This window comes from Hyaloscypha bicolor (genome assembly GCF_002865645.1).
Source record: "Hyaloscypha bicolor E unplaced genomic scaffold K444scaffold_83, whole genome shotgun sequence".
NCBI classification, from domain to species: domain Eukaryota; kingdom Fungi; phylum Ascomycota; class Leotiomycetes; order Helotiales; family Hyaloscyphaceae; genus Hyaloscypha; species Hyaloscypha bicolor.
Window position 1 is genome coordinate 546,267 of NW_020194585.1, and position 15,669 is coordinate 561,935.

The window sequence follows — 15,669 nt, forward strand, 5'->3', positions numbered from 1 at the left end:
AACTCACGCGATGCTGATGGTGACTGTAATTCAGATTGATATATTATTTGGCGGGCTGCATCGATGTGCAATTAAGGAGTAAGAATTCGCCTTCAGTCAGCCAAGTTTGTTGAGTGTGGGACTGAAGCAGATTCGAACTCTGCTGTACGTTTACACAGGCTCGGCAACGATTGCTGAGCAATCGTACCGAGGCGAGAAAAGTCCGCCTTCAACCATCGTGCGCCGAGACGAGCCCCCTCGTCTCACGAGAAAGGAAAGGGGGTTGAAAATCATTAGCCGTGAAGTAGCCTTTTTTTAATAAAAAAAATAATAATAAAAAAAACAAAAAAAAAGAAAGATGAAGTAGGCACTATCGATATCGCCTTCCTATATATTCCATCTACCACTCCCAAGAGACAACTCAATGTTGCTCCGAGCGTCATTGTCAAACCTTCATCTACTGGTGAACGTCCTCAATCACATCATTCTATACAAAACTCGTACACAAATACAAACAGACCTCACAACCCAGTAACCCGCATCAATCCATAGCCCACCGTGACAACAACCAGCAAGGTGATGACACTAGACGGGATACCCCGACTAATAAAGTGTTTGACTTGCAGGTATCTCTGACCAGTCTGCGAATCTTCCATCATGATTGCCGCTATCAAGGTCAGCATATGAGCTTCATTTTGAAAGATAGAGTGGAGTGGGAGGAGGACATACTCATATTGGGAAAGCCCGAGGTCGGTAATCCCATTGCAGCACTGCACATCAAAGCACTTCCCATAACCAATAATCTTGGGTGAGGCTCTGCCATATTCTTCCCGACATCATGAACCAGCGGGAGGATAATCAGCGCTGCGACGGTGTGACTGATAAACGTCGCAACAACCAAGATCAAAGTTGCGAATACAATGAGGACGCCATATAGAGAGAGACCAGCCACCTCGTCTGTGATCGTCTTTGCGATGGTGTGTAGAAGTCCTGATGAATTGACTGCTTTACCGAGTGAAAGGCCACCAGCAGCCAGGATGATGATGGTCCACAGGAAGTTGTTGAAGTCTTCTTTTGTGAGGATCCCAGTTCCGAAGAAGAGGACGAGGGGGATGATGGCGATGACGCCCATTTCTCCGAAGAGCCAATCGAGTTGGGTGCTGAAGCACCAAAGAACAATGGTTCCCAAAGTCACCAGTGAGATGAACCATTGCACGCCGGTGAACCTGTCTCTGACGGGGCGGATGGGGACAATGGTCGTCCCTCGGCCGGGATGGAAGCTAAGAAGCAGTACAAGCCAAATGAGGAGAATGGAGATGATGCCGACTGGAAGCGCGATGAAGAACCAGATTAGCCATGATGGAGGTGGTTTCATGATTTCGAGAGCGACGATGTTTTGGGGAGATGCGATAGGAGAAAGCATTCCACCAATGTTGGAAGCGAGCGCAATGCCGAGAATTAGAGCTTTAGACATGGGGGAGTCCGAGGGGAGGTTGCGGAGCATTGGCTGCAGAAGTTAGCCTGGAGTTTTAGACAGGAAGCAGGGAACATACCTGAATAATAGAGAAGCACAAGACAGGTGCTGCAACATTGCTAATCCACATGCTAGCAAAGGCTGCTACGAACATATTCGTTACCAGAACTATGCGAGGTTTTGTGCCAGCCTTGCTCAGGACAAACGTCGCGATTCTCTTCGCGATATCGTACTTCGATAATGCAGCAGCAATGGCGAAGCCACCAAGTAGGAGCATAATTGTGGGCGTCCACATGGCTGCAAATATATACTTGGTTGCATCCTTCGTGGTGAGGCGGCGATGCGGTTCATCGTCTGATCGAACTACTCTCAACATGACGCAAAGGAATGGCACCAGCAATGATGTTACAAAGAGAGGAATGACCTAGAGATGTTAGCAGAATTCGCAGAATAGTGCAACTAGTGCACCTCCTACTTACTTCGGTGGCCCATAACAAACTGACGAATACCAGCATGGCTAGACAATTCTGTTGCTCCGGTTTTTTCATGATCTTGACATACAGCAGTACGATGAAGATGGCCACAATAACAATGAGGGTGAACATCGTTGAGCTAAAAATCCATGCTGGGAGCCTAAATCTTCCAACTGGCGTGGTAAGCTCCTTCACGTCCGGAGTGTCGTAATCATCCCCTTGCAGACGAGCTTTCGCTGGATCGTTGTCTGCTCCAAGAAGCGTCCTCCTGATACCCATGTTTGCCGCCTGCGCTTTTCGTTCGATACCTATCATCTCTCGCCATACGGTATTCCGCTCCCAGACAACATGTTCCCGAAGATGCAATCTCAACTCTTTCTTCGCCAAAGCCACATCACCTTTAGTGACGACATCCGCATATGCTTTCTCCATCCGCGAGATATTCTCATCGATATGCCTTAGTGTCTCCGGACGAAAGGGGAATGCTGGAGAAACATTTTCCTCGACATATTTGGCTTTGAGGTTTCGGTCCAGTATCTTGTCGTATTTCTTCAGAACCTTCGTAAATCCAGTCTTGTTCAACTGAACAAAAGATTTCAGCTCGCATAACTGCACATAAAGACTGATTGCCCGCTTCTTCAATGTAATCCCAGATGAATAGAGGTATTCAAACGCCTCATTTGCGTAGTCATCATAATTCTGACTATGCCTCCGTATCGACTTGCTGAATTCTGTGGAAGCCCTCATATCTTCAGCTTGCTCGGAACGGCCGGTATTTGCATCGTATGGTGTACTCTTGCTCCTTCCTGTGGACGGTCTGGCTGCTTTCTGTAGCGCCGTGTTCTCGTCGTCATCATCATCACTGTCCTCGACCCCTTCGTCGATAGAGCGGCTGATGGTACTGGCTCTCCTCTGCCGGTTTAGAAAACTTCGAAATATGCTCCCGGTACGTGGCCTATCACTCACACGTCCACTCGTGCCAGGCCTCCCCTCCGCGCCGTCTAAGTTGTCCAGAGCTTCGGCCTCATACGATTCTTCATCCTTGAGAAAATCGGAGACCTCCCCGTAAATTTCCAGCTCCTTCAGTTGGTAGAATGAGGATATCTTTTCGAGCTCGACATCCAGCGCTCTTTCAAAGATTTGGTCGGGATCTTCATTCGTGGGTATTAAAGGGGAGCGTTCGACATCGTCAGCGGTGCCTGGTCTGTGGATGGTCTTTTCGAGCTGGTATATTCTGGACAAGGGTGTCGGTTAGGAAAAGTTCCTGCGCAATGCCGGGAGAGCTTACAGCTTCTTCAAATTGCTGTACGCAATATAATGGCTGCTCCAGTCCGGAACAGCATTGAACTGGATGCTGTGTGAGAACTTCATCTCGTCGGCCGCTTCGAGCTCGCCAATCTTCTCCGTGCGCTTGGCTTGTCGTTCGAAGTATCTGGTGTCCCTCTTCTGTCGCTGCTCTATGCCCGCGTAGTCGGCAAGTTCGTACTCTTCGAAATCTGCGAGCTGGTGCTGGCGCGGCGCAAGACTCCCTCCTCCAACCGGTCGCTTCGAGTTCTCCTTAGTGCGAGGGTCCGAGTCGCCTATGTCTGGTTCAGAGGAGGGATGAAGGGGTGGAATTGATGATGCTATTGTGAAGACTCGTGAATGTGTGAGATAGATCGCAGGTGGGCAACATGTCGTGGTGGGTCGCGTCGTCGTTAGTGCGCACAGGACTCGAGGCTGCCTTCCATCCCGGCGACCTGGGAATGAGGTCAAGTGTCGAGCAGTTCGGGTGTTGATTTGCGGAAGGGACCTGTCAGGATCGACGCGTGGCTGTGAAGCGTGGCTTTGAAATGCAAAAAGGGACCAACTGTGGCGCTCACAGCAAGCATGTTCTCTCCGTCATCTTCTGATTCGTTAAAGGTTAAAACAAACACCAAGGAGCCCCGTTCCGCTCCGCTCCGCTCCACCCTTCCCTCTTGGCAAAAAGCGCATCAGAAACGTGATCTCTGAACTATCCCCATTCAATTCCGCATTCTCACCCACCTTCACATCCAGAGTGCCAACTTTGCCCCAATATCCCGCAGGCTAACTTTCTCACATTTAATTATCCTCAAATCAAGTCTTCGTCTCGATTCCCTTGTCGCCGAGAGCCAGCTCAATCGAGGCCATTTCGGTGGAATTTGGGAGACTTTTGATCGGAAGCAGATCGCAATCCCCGGCATCGAGAACAACTCGCACACCGGTACTTATTCAAGATATACTATGTCCACAATGCCGTTGTCTCCCGGCTGGATAGTGCTCTTCACCGGATGACGTAGGATCCTGGTAGCGTTTTATATTACAACCCATCCCATTGGATTGTCGTTGGGATAAGGTCCAGACACGCGAATCTTGCCACCAAAGTGATATCTTCGTTGTGATTTTAGGCGGCCAAGAGGTGTGGGTGAGAGGCACGGCTTCGTTCTATCTCCTAGAAGGCTCGGTGCGAGGGTAGTACCTCCGATTCTACTGAGAAGCTTTGAATACAGCACGAATGACACAAATGTTGGTTTGAAGGGGTGAATATTATTGTCGTGGCAAGACACTGCACGGGGCTCTAGTTTGGAGTTTCGCTACTTACGATGATGCACTCTGTCCGAACCGGATTCTGGTAATATAGATACAAAGATTTGTTTTTCCAAGATTTGATTCCGGTGTAGTTGTCGAGGCAAGTCTGAGAGGTTTCTTGGGCGTAGAATATTTACGTGAATAAACTCATTACCTCGATCTTTCCAACCTTCCAAAGCACCCTCATATTCGCTGCCACGACATGTGGACTTCCTTCTGAGGTAGCCTATGACTCAACGGATACGCGACGTCAATATTTAAAACCGATTACGCTTTCTTTTCGATTTATAGTCAATTACATAATATAAGAGAGGTTTTCACGACACCCAAATATTCCATGGCTACCACAACCAAGAAGACTCTCCGCGAGATTAACATCTCTGGCACCGATTTCCATACCGAAGCAATCTCAACGAGCTTAGATGATAAGGTATGATTATGTCATAGAACAAGACACAAAAGCTCTGCTAACCCTGCCAAGAAATCCATTTCGCGACTACGCATTGCAATCATTGGAAGTGGAGTCTCTGGTTTTGCTGCACTTTGGGGTTTGAAAAGCACCCAGCACGAAATACATTTATACGAAAGCCAAGACTACTTTGGTGGGCACACCCAAACTGTAGAATGGAGGAATCTCCACGGAGAAGGAACAACAAACGTTGGCATCGCCTTCGCCCTATTCAACTGCCTCACATATCGTAAGCCTCCCGACTCTCACTTGCCAACGTTCTAACGAAAATCCGCAGCAAACTTTGCTGCCTTCGTCAAGCATTTAAAGCTCCCGGCCCACCCTCTGAGAGTGACATTCGGTCTAAGTAGGGATAGCGGATCCTTAGAATGGTCCTCCCGCTCCATCTGCACCCTCTTCTCACAACGTCAAAATTTCTTCTCCCCCACCTTCTATCGGATGCTCTTCGACGTGTTGCGTTTCAACCACCGCGCTTGCTTAGTCCTCTCCCCTTCTTACGCCTATCCATCGGACTCTATCTTTGACTACCTTAACCAAAACCAATACTCCTTAGCCTTTCAAAACGGCTACTTGATCCCACTGGTCTCAAGCCTTTGGGTCCACGACCCAGATCAAACATTAAATAGCATTCCGATGGTGATGCTGATTAGGTATCTACATAATCATCGCATATTGAACAGTTTTGGGAAGAGCCTGGAGTGGTTAGTTCTTGAGCAGGGTGCGAAACAATACGTCGATGCTATCCTAGCTGATATCCCTTCCGAGCGATTGCACAAATCGACTCCCATTATAAATGTCTCGTCTTCGGAAGGAGGGAAACTTGCCTTGCGTTTAGAAAACCGGAATGTGGAATACTTCGACCGTGTGATAATGGCAACACATGCACCTGATGCTCTCAACATCCTGGGTTAAGACGCAACGCCCCTTGAACGAGCCATTCTGGCTACATTTCGAACGAGCTCCAACACGGTGGTGCTGCACTCTGATATCTCCGTACGTATCTCTTTCTCTTCCCAATCCCATGATACACATGATTGTCAGACAGCTTATGAGAACATAGTTCATGCCCCGCAACCGCAAAGCATGGTGTGCGTATAACTACCACGACTTCACCTCATCCAAACTCTCCCCGTCTCGGGTCTCTTTAACAGCAAACCTCAACACCATCCCATCCCACGACATTCTGCTCACAGGCCCAATCTTCACGACGTTGAATCCCATCCATCTCCCTTCTCTGTCCACAATCCAAGGCATTTACCACCACAAACACCCCATCTTCGACCACCAGGCCCAAACCGCCCAAGCCGAAATGGGGAAACTTCAAGGGAAGAGAGATATTTGGCTTGCTGGTGCGTGGTTGGGGTATGGGTTTCATGAAGATGGATTCAGGAGCGGGATTGAGGCTGCGAGGGCGATTGAGCCACGGATTAAATTGCTGTTTCGGATTGTGGATTGGAATAATAGAGTGAGTATTGAGGGCAAGGGGAGAGGGTGGGGAGGTTGCCTGCTTGGAGTTTTCATAGGGGTTGTGCAAGAGGTGATTTTGGCGTGGGTTTGGTGTTCTGGGTGCATTTTTGGAAGGGAAGAAAGGAGGTAAAGAGGGAGGGGGAGCTTTGAGAGTTTTTGGATGTTAGATGTTGGTTATTGCCAGAGCTGAGAGCTTCCTCTTGCTATTTTGAGGTGTTTTGTCAAGGCGTTGCAGTGGAAAGAGAGAAGTATTGAGAATGGAGTGGATCTATCGGTACGAAAGGAGCTCAGAGGATGAGCGATGAGTGATCTTCAAGTCTACGTATCAAATTTGCGGCGAACTAGAATCGTCTGGCAATTTGACGAATGATTGACCGTCTCCCCTCGACTCAACGCAATGTTAGCCATTTCCCCCTCTACCCTGAACTTCATTCATACTTGCAAAAACAAATCCAACCCTTAAAATCGTGGAATCAATAAACTCAGAAGCAGGTTTTCGATCTCTAATTTCGACTGTCCCTTTCTTTGTTCATCTCTTCTTTGTCATAGTGACCTTCCAAACCACTCAACCCATCATATCCCCTCCCCTAGATCAAAAGGTCGAAGTGCATACATAGCAGATATCTATGATCAAATATCACGTGTTTTTGTTGCATATCTTATCCTGCCAAAGATTTCTACTGCTAATTAGTAAAGAAGGCGACGTCGAATCGAATGGTCGAATGGTCGAGGCGAATTGGCCATTCAACGACGAAATGATTTAATCGACTCCACTTACGCTACCCCTCGCCCCCCCCCCTATTCACCCACAGCGGTACCAAGAAACCCTTGTTTATAGCTTCAAACAAACACGATAAAATGAAACTGGAGTTGTGGTATGGATCGGGGTACATCGTCACGTGCTTACCCCGCACTCAAGATCGTTTAGCCTTCATCCCACCTTCATCTTTCTTTCTTCCCATCACGGCTTTCATTTCCCAATCGATCATCGGCTTACCCACTTGAGACCTTACGAGAAAGATGCAAGAAGTCATGCGCCACAACCGTACCTCGGGGGGATGATCGGATCGATGTCTCGCCGCCTCACCTTAATTTGGGTTGCACAACAGGAGCCATTTCCTGTAACAGTGCAGCCTTCGTTAGAAACGGATCCTTCAAGATCAAGCCATTCTCCCGTTGAGGTTGCAGTTCAGCAAGGCTAGAGTGCAGCACCAAGAGAGGTTGATTGGAGTCATGCCTGCCACGCTGCATACCCCGCAGACTGTACACCTTCAAGTGACTGTTTTTGTACCACAAGACCTAAAAATTAGGGAATACTTTAGGACGAAGTTCGGCTATATGACTATTTTCGGGTTACATTCCGTAAGAGACACAACATGTTGCCCAATCGCAGATCGAATGTGAAGCATGGCCCAGTACTAGTTGACAATAGTGTTGGATGCAAGGTCGGTAGGGAAGTGTGCAACCATACCTTGTGCATCAAGAACCACCTCGGTTGAAGTCTTACAGAGTTCATGTTCCAAAAGGGCTCTCAATCTGAGATGTCTATAAGATGTCCAGCTTCCAACTCTTGTTCTGTTCATCTATAACCTTATCTAACCCTTCAGTCTCCTTACTGTTTACAGAAGTCCCTCAAACCGCGTTAGTTCCAAAATGCATCAACTAGCTTCTAGTCATAGAACTGCATCCTTATTTCTTGCCACTGTTTTCCTATTTGCGGGAGCTATTGCAGCACCAGTTATTATACCACGGCAAAGTATAACTGTTCTCTCCGCATCTCAGATCTCGACGTACAAGCCTTACACGTATTTTGCAAGTACTGGATACTGCAGCGCCGCTGTGACCAAAGCTTGGAACTGTGGAGGTAAGTATCTGTGATACCTTTGCAACCCCAAATATACTGATTACTCTGAAGCGAACTGTAATGCAAACGCCGGCTTCGAGTGGGTAGCTTCAGGTGGAGATGGGGATAACATCCAATACTGGTTTGTGGGATACTCCCCAACCCTGGAAGAGATCATCGTGTCTCACCAAGGCACCGATACAAGTGCATTGTAAGATCAGAGGTCCTCATAGAAATATTCTTCACTGACTCAGAAATTCTACAGACTCCCGGTCCTCACGGTACGTTGTGCTTGGTATTCATTTGCAAATAAACCTCTTACTAACAATGTACCTCAGGACGCCGACATTGATCAAGTGAATCTGGACTCTGCGCATTTCCCTGGAATTTCTAGTTCAGTTAAGGTTCATGACGGGTTCGCGAATGCACAGCTCAAGTAATTCCACACTCCGACGAGGGAAAGGAATGATGTGGCTAACGAGCAATAGAGCTGCGGAGAGCGTGCTCGCCGCTGTAAATACCGCATTGAGCAAATACCCAACTACGAAAGTCACGTTGGTTGGGCACTCGTTGGGTACGTCGCATCTTCATAGCAAAAGTGCAAACCTGACAAGTGATTATCTAATTCATTTAGGCGCTGCCATCTCACTTCTTGACTCTGTCTATCTTCCTCTTCATCTACCCTCCACTATAACATATAAGACCATAACCTACGGCATGCCACGAGTGAGTTGTCTCCCATCCACTCATGTCTCTCCCCCTCAGTCAGAAGCAGTAACCGCTGACCTCCCCAGGTCGGCAACCAAGAATTCGCCAATTACGTAGACGGAAACACACACATCCACCTGACGCACATTAACAACAAAGAAGATCCTGTCCCAGTTCTTCCTCCTTTATTTCTGGGATATATCCAGCCAGCTGGAGAGATTCACATTCAAGATTCAAATGCGTGGGATAATTGTCCTGGTCAGGACAATGGGAGCGATAAGTGCAGCACGGGGGATGTACCGACGATTTTTGAGTGGGATGTCAGTAACCACGATGGGCCGTATGACGGTGTTAGTATGGGATGTTGAGATCGTACAAGACGGAAACGAGTTGTAGGGAAGCGAGAGAAAAGGAACCATCACGTGATCAGATCTCCGATCTGTCGCATAATCTATTTGGAATGTGAGGACTGAGGGGCAGCAATTACAAAAGAAATGATTTTCGAACGTACCCTTATCTTTTGGCCTATTTATTACTGGCTTGATCACCAATGCTTTGATATGCTTTCATGCCCAGCAGGTCACTCGCCTAGGGGTTGCTGACATGATGATATCATCACTTCAAAGCATCTCGGCCGCCGCCGCTCAACCCGGACTATGCTTCCTTCAAACTGTGTTAGTAGCTAAATGATACTGCGACATAGTTTGCAGTCTGATAAGGGATGTTCTTCAGATGTTTCGATGACACGAGACATATGGGCCCGAGACTCAAGCTTTCGCTAACAGCGGGACGATTCAGGGGCAATTCTTTAACTACGCAGAATTATTACCCTATTCCTAAACGTTAACGGTTCCCAATCTCATTGGCCATTTTACATGAAATTGTTATTCATCACCTGACTTACCCCACGTTCTGTCTCGTGAGCAATCGCTATTAGCTAATGCCGCCAGCCTAACGAGGCAAGGCGTCCATAAATCCTCAAATAAGGAAAAATGTCTTATCATGCGGAAGCTCTTATCAGCTCCACACGTAAATTCTGCGCGCCACTATCAACGTACCGTCTCCGTCCCATGCCGCCCAAACAAAAGGAAGGAAGGTAATCTCGTTTGTTACACATAGTCGTTACTATCTTTATGTTAAAGATTGCAGTGAGGAAGTTTGCTTTTCTTTCAATTTATTCTCCCTTTCCTTTACTTCTGCATTCTCTTCTCTGTTGTCGTGCCGCAAGGTTTTGTGTGCGGTGAAAAAGTTACACGCGACGAGGTACCAGTACTACCGGACTTCTCTCCGTGCGTTCCGGAGACACGTTCCACCGATTTGGAGCTCCCCAACACAAGATGAGCGATATCAAAGTTCCAGAAATTGATCGGGAGAAGGAGGCTTATACGCCGGAAGAAAACACGTTGGGAGTTGTCACTGAAATTGTGAATGCGTCCGGTCATCGAGATCAATTGGACAGACAATATGGGATATTGAGTATCTGCGGTATGGCATTGACGGTAGACAATGCTTGGGTCGCAATCGGAACATCTTTGAATGTTGCTATTTGTAAGTTCTGCCAAGCTGGGGACACACACTCCTGTGCTGACTGCTCGTTTGCCAGTCAATGGAGGACCCCCCGGCGTTCTTTTTGAGCTTCTCATTGCCTGTTTCTATTATTGCTTCATTGCTGCATCGATAGCTGAGGTATGTCTTCCAATCATATCATCAAAATGGGAGAGAAATCTGATCAGATTTCCTGCAGTTGGTTTCGGCCGTTCCTTCCTCGGGAGGTGTCTACCACTGGGCATCCCTAAGCCCCGGCCCTAAATATGGCCGCGTACTCGGGTTCTTCACCGGTTCATTGAACTTCTTCGGTTGGCTGTTTGATCTGGCGTCGATCGTATACATCATGTCGGAATTGGTGGTGCAGATGTATGGTCTCTATCACCCGAATTATGTCCAACAGCCGTGGCACGTATTCGTGGCACTGCTGCTCATTACTTGGATTTGCATTGCCGTCACGATATTTTTCAACAAATACCTACCGTATCTCCAACAGTTCGGATTATTTGTGGTTCTTGTTGGTGGTATCGCCACGCTGATTGTTCTGGCTGCGATGCCCAAGAAACACTCAACCAATTCTTTCGTTTGGACCGACTGGCAGAACAACACAGGCTGGCCGAGTGGTTTTGCCTTCCTGGCAGGTGTTTTGAATGGCGCCTTTACCATCGGAACTCCGGATGCAGTTACGCACATGGCCGAGGAGGTGCCGCACCCGAGAAAGGATCTTCCCAAGGCTATTGCGGCCCAGATTATCCTCGGGTCGATCTGTACGTCTACATTCGCTTCCATCTTTAGAGTTAAATGGAGAGCAAACGCTAATATGTGACCCCGCAAACAGGCGCTTTCGTTTTCGCCATCGCACTCTTCTATGGAATCAACGATCTCGATGCAGTGCTGAATGCCAGCGGCGCATTCCCCCTGGCTGAGATTTATATCCAAGCAACCGGAAGCACAGGGGCAACATTTGGGCTCTTGTTCATCATCTTCCTGTCTCTGGGGCCCTGCTTGATCGGAACCTTCCTCACGGTTGGTCGAACATGGTGGGCACTCGCTCGTGACAACGCAACCCCATTCTCCGGATTCTTCTCCAATGTCAACGAAGGTCTCAGTTGCCCAATCGAGTCAACCATCTTCACCGGGATCATGACCACTGCTTTCGGCGCCATCACCCTTGGAAGTCATGCAGCTTTCTCCGATCTTGTTGGTTCATTCGTTATCCTCACCACCACATCATATGCTCTAGCCATTGGAGGACATCTCTTCACTGGCCGCAAGAACCTTCCACAAGGCCCCTTCTGGATGGGCAAGACAGGTTACGCCATCAACGCAATTGCAGTCATCTGTATCATCTTCTTCAACATTATCTTCTGTTTCCCGTATGCGCTTCCGGTCGCCACTGCCACAATGAACTACAACAGCGTTATCCTGGTGGGCGTCACATTCTTGACAACTATTTGGTGGTTCGTGCATGGAAGTGGGAAATACCCAGGACCCAAACTCGGAGGCTTCATCGTCACGGAAGAGGGCAGACAACTTGCCGAGAAATAAATTGGGCTTATATATTGCGATACCACATTAGGAGAGCCTCTAATGTCGAGCTCTGTCATAGATACCTTTGAAGTTCTTTGCGAACACGTCTGTCTTATTAGGGGCCAAATTTGTAGGATTACAGTACACTAGACTGATTTTAATTCTCAATCGAGTTGGATCTGGAGTCATCACTTTCAGTTCCGGATTCTCCGGTAATATTCAGTTTCATTTTCAGACACGCGTTACGTTAAGTGGGAGAAGTTTCTCCTTCCATACTTAGCAAGATCTCGCAATTCATCCTTTCAATCCGGGGAAAGTACCTCGCCCCAAGTCCAGGTATCGATCCGGACCGAAGGTTCTTGGCGGTATAAACCCCCCGCTGTTGAGGATTTGAGTTTCAAGACCCATGCTCAGACGACCGCGCCAGGAAGCTGCCCGTGCTCCCTCACCATCGGGCATTTCCCCATATCCCCACGAATAAAGGTCAGACGATCGCCGCTGCGATAATGCATGCTATACTGCACACATGTATGGCTCAAGCCGTTATCCCGCTGCAGTTGCAAAATTCCTGCTGCGTGCCTATAGCCGGTTTGATTCGAAATGCAATTGAAACCCTTAAAAAACCCCTACCATATTAATTAATATGAATTATATTAATATAAATTAAATTAAATCTTATAGCAATTAATTCCCTATTCTTAGATTTTTAATATCTTTAATATAATAAGAATTTCAAAGCACGTAATTTTTTAATAAAAGCTTTTTATATTTTAATATTATATAACTAGTGTTTTTTATTAAAGACACATTACTTATAATAACTCGAAATAGATATAAAATAAAATAATTAATTAGCCTTAAAGTTTATATAAAGCTTTTAATTAATAATTATAATAAAGTAAATTTAAATAAGAGCTATAATAATTTATAAAGAGAAATAAAAGGTTTTATAATAAGAATAAAGCCTAAAAGAATTTCTAGGGAAAAAAATTATAATTAAGAAAAAAAGCTAAATAGCTTTATAAAATAGTTTTATAAATAATAATAGAGCTTAAAAGAATTATATATATATAAGCTCTAAAAGTTATGAAAAAAAAAATTATATAAAAATTATAAATAAAAGTAAAGCTTAAAAAAATTATAAGAAAAAATTATTATATTAAAAAAAATTCAAAAAAAACTACGAGCTTCTATATATACTAACTAATAAGAACCTTATAATAGGTGCTATATTATAAGAGATAAGAGAGAGAGCTTATAAGAATACGTCACGTGATTCTCTTAACCTCGAATCGAGGTCACGGCAAAATTATTACCAGCCCCGGAGCTTGCGTAGTGCCCAGTAATAAGTTCAGCCAAGTGGCCGAGACCTCGCTGTATCTATTAGTATTAATTTATCAGAGTTGTGTTTAAAAAGTTGTAGTTGTAAAAGGGTAACCGGTTTACGGCTTTTAGGTCGGACCGACTAAACTATATATTAGGAAAGCCGTTACGGTTCATCCCATGTTTTTACAGTATCCATAGTGAGTGTTGCTGTTAAACCATGTTTTGATCCAATAGCAAATTTACCATTGATATGCATTGGTAATACTCTATTCTGCCAACAAACACAGATCGTGCGCTTTGAGTTCGCGTACACTCCAAGCTTCTTATGATATCTGTCTACGAGTTTGTTATAGCTTGCACGTCTATTTATCGCGGCTGGGCAAATGAAGTGATTATGCCAAGTGGGAACGGTACCTATATATATAGATCCCTTCCCCAGAGTCTGAGGCTGGACCTAGTCCAGTTTTTATCATCTTCAGTTTTGCAATAATCCCAGTTGCGATATTCCCGCTTGCCGTGTTGGCAATGAGGGCTCAATCTTTGCTCATGGCGGTAGTGTTGATGTACTCTCTAGCGAGCTGCCTTCCGCGTGTTGACAATGAGGTTCGCGACGTGGACTCGGTCGCTCAAGTTGATGTAGCCGATGAAGAATCAAACTTGCCAACTTCGGGTGCTAGTTCCTCTCCGTCAAGAGGTGGCGGAGGTGACTCTGGAGGTGGCCAAAGACTGGGCGGAAAATCAGGAGGGGGTCAAACACAATGCGGTAGTCAGGCACCGGCGAGCAACAATCCTCCTGCTAAAGCGCCAGTAAGTTTTATTCATATCCCTGTTCTCTGTAGTTACACCTGAGTCAAGAGTGTGGTGGTTATCTCCCACTCCATCACTATCACTTTTTCTGTGTGTTCCAGAAGCAAGACGGCTCAACACCTCTTGGCCCTCTAATTGTTCTTCACCATTTCAATGCTTAACTCACCGGGCAGCAAATCCACCCACCACCGTAAGGCTTACTCTTCTTTCACTCTACGAACTTTTTCATGAGAGCTGGCTCCAGCAGGAGCCGTGATCCCTTCCTTGTCTTAAGTCTTAGGAGACAACTCCGAGATTCTCAGCTCCGTCGGACCCTTTTCGTATACACAGCGCTAACTTATGGATTAGAAGACCACAAAGTGGAGGAAATAATGGCGGTGATGGTGGTGGCGTCGACGGCAGTAGGAGCGACTCTCCGCCAAATGATAACAATCCTTCTGCTCAACAACCCTTCAGGCAACAAGAGTGCTCGGAACAGCAGCAACCTCCGAGGGGACTCCAAAGCGTCAAGTTTACGTCACTATACCAATTTCTCAAATCCCACACATCACAATACCTAGAGCTCATTATTAGCTCCACGCAACTATATATGTATGTCTCCAAGTCCTTGACTTGAAGGGCTAGCCGCTATTGTCAATATATCTCCAATCCAACATATCCCCCACTCCGGTATGTTGGAACTGAGTGTACGTTGGTACACTGTAGTTTATATACCGAATGTATATATAGAGTGCTTACCCCGCGTGAGCTGAAAAATCAAGTCGTCAACCTCCAAAACATTGCAATACGGTAGAGCGTACCAATAAAACAGCAGCCTTCTGGACAATTAGAGAACCCCCACCACGCCAAAGCGAGCAAACACCTGGAAGACAATCACTCCCATATACTCGTAATCGGGGCAATAGAAATCCACCTCACAATACCCGCCATTTTTTGAACCCTTACCATAATCAACCACCGCCTGCCCATGCCAGCCACTATCCCGAATCCACGAACCGAGAGGTAAGGGGGGAAATAAGTTTCAAGGTGTCTTTTTGAAGCCGCTAAACTAAGGTTGAGTATTTTAGGCCTCCTCTCCCTCGTTCCACACAGTACTAAGTGCCTCCCGGGCAAACGCAGTATACCCAGGTCAACCACAACGCACTACCTCCTATCGACCGGTACCTACAGCCCAGGCTCCTTACTATACCTACCACTGGTCTGAGAATACTTATGTTATAGTCTATGAAAGCAACGCTTACCACTGGGCGCCGACCTTTGTTGTGCCGAGTAATGCGCAGTCAACTGGGTCTTACTTTTTCTCTATATTTGTACCACCGACTTCAACCGGGGTCGAAGGTGATCTTACCTATCCCATGAAAGTCTTATCTTTTCCACATTTCTAATAACTCCTGTTACGAAAATCCCGGGGCAACTGCCGCGGCGAATCAACGGACAGACGACTGTCCAGTGCCATATC

At 46.6% G+C, this 15,669-nt stretch overlaps 5 protein-coding genes across 5 annotated transcripts; 4 read left to right on the forward strand and 1 right to left on the reverse strand.

Moving 5' to 3' along the window:
- Positions 1–31: 31 nt before the first annotated feature.
- On the reverse strand, positions 32–3,710 carry K444DRAFT_561994 (SPX-domain-containing protein). The gene is made up of 5 exons (XM_024876969.1): positions 3,215–3,710; positions 1,933–3,160; positions 1,533–1,877; positions 709–1,486; positions 32–646 (listed from the first exon to the last, which is right to left on the reverse strand). The coding sequence occupies exons 1-5, from the start codon at positions 3,295–3,297 to the stop codon at positions 501–503; spliced, it is 2,580 nt and encodes an 859-aa protein (XP_024736506.1). The 5' UTR covers positions 3,298–3,710; the 3' UTR covers positions 32–500.
- A 1,142-nt stretch (positions 3,711–4,852) lies between these two features.
- On the forward strand, positions 4,853–6,525 carry K444DRAFT_643379 (uncharacterized protein; the record flags this gene model as incomplete). Its single annotated transcript, XM_024884855.1, has 5 exons — positions 4,853–4,945; positions 4,997–5,213; positions 5,262–5,848; positions 6,045–6,449; positions 6,508–6,525. 5 exons carry the CDS (start codon positions 4,853–4,855, stop codon positions 6,523–6,525), a joined length of 1,320 nt encoding a protein of 439 aa, XP_024736507.1.
- Positions 6,526–8,104: 1,579 nt separating this feature from the next.
- Positions 8,105–9,370, forward strand: K444DRAFT_529818 (alpha/beta-hydrolase; the record flags this gene model as incomplete). The annotated part of the gene is made up of 7 exons (XM_024874846.1): positions 8,105–8,315; positions 8,367–8,505; positions 8,560–8,575; positions 8,633–8,730; positions 8,783–8,868; positions 8,929–9,020; positions 9,089–9,370. 7 exons carry the CDS (start codon positions 8,105–8,107, stop codon positions 9,368–9,370), a joined length of 924 nt encoding a protein of 307 aa, XP_024736508.1.
- Positions 9,371–10,152: 782 nt separating this feature from the next.
- K444DRAFT_589998 (putative choline transport protein) lies at positions 10,153–12,262 on the forward strand. Its single transcript, XM_024878132.1, has 4 exons — positions 10,153–10,550; positions 10,606–10,688; positions 10,747–11,314; positions 11,386–12,262. Exons 1-4 carry the CDS (start codon positions 10,340–10,342, stop codon positions 12,093–12,095), a joined length of 1,572 nt encoding a protein of 523 aa, XP_024736509.1. The 5' UTR covers positions 10,153–10,339; the 3' UTR covers positions 12,096–12,262.
- A 1,666-nt stretch (positions 12,263–13,928) lies between these two features.
- Positions 13,929–14,404, forward strand: K444DRAFT_630012 (uncharacterized protein; the record flags this gene model as incomplete). Its single annotated transcript, XM_024883139.1, has 2 exons — positions 13,929–14,210; positions 14,384–14,404. 2 exons carry the CDS (start codon positions 13,929–13,931, stop codon positions 14,402–14,404), a joined length of 303 nt encoding a protein of 100 aa, XP_024736510.1.
- Between the last annotated feature and the right edge of the window lie 1,265 nt (positions 14,405–15,669).

Coding starts and splice junctions, on each gene's coding strand:
- K444DRAFT_561994 (XM_024876969.1), bottom strand. CDS start 3,297: ATGAAGTTCTCACACAGCATCCAGTTCAATGCTGTTCCGGACTGGAGC. Junction 1,878..1,932: donor GTTTGTTATGGGCCACCGAA/GTAAGTAGGAGG, acceptor TAACATCTCTAG/GTCATTCCTCTCTTTGTAAC. Junction 647..708: donor CTCGGGCTTTCCCAATATGA/GTATGTCCTCCT, acceptor TGACCTTGATAG/CGGCAATCATGATGGAAGAT.
- K444DRAFT_589998 (XM_024878132.1), top strand. CDS start 10,340: ATGAGCGATATCAAAGTTCCAGAAATTGATCGGGAGAAGGAGGCTTAT. Junction 10,551..10,605: donor ATCTTTGAATGTTGCTATTT/GTAAGTTCTGCC, acceptor CTCGTTTGCCAG/TCAATGGAGGACCCCCCGGC. Junction 11,315..11,385: donor GATTATCCTCGGGTCGATCT/GTACGTCTACAT, acceptor CCCCGCAAACAG/GCGCTTTCGTTTTCGCCATC.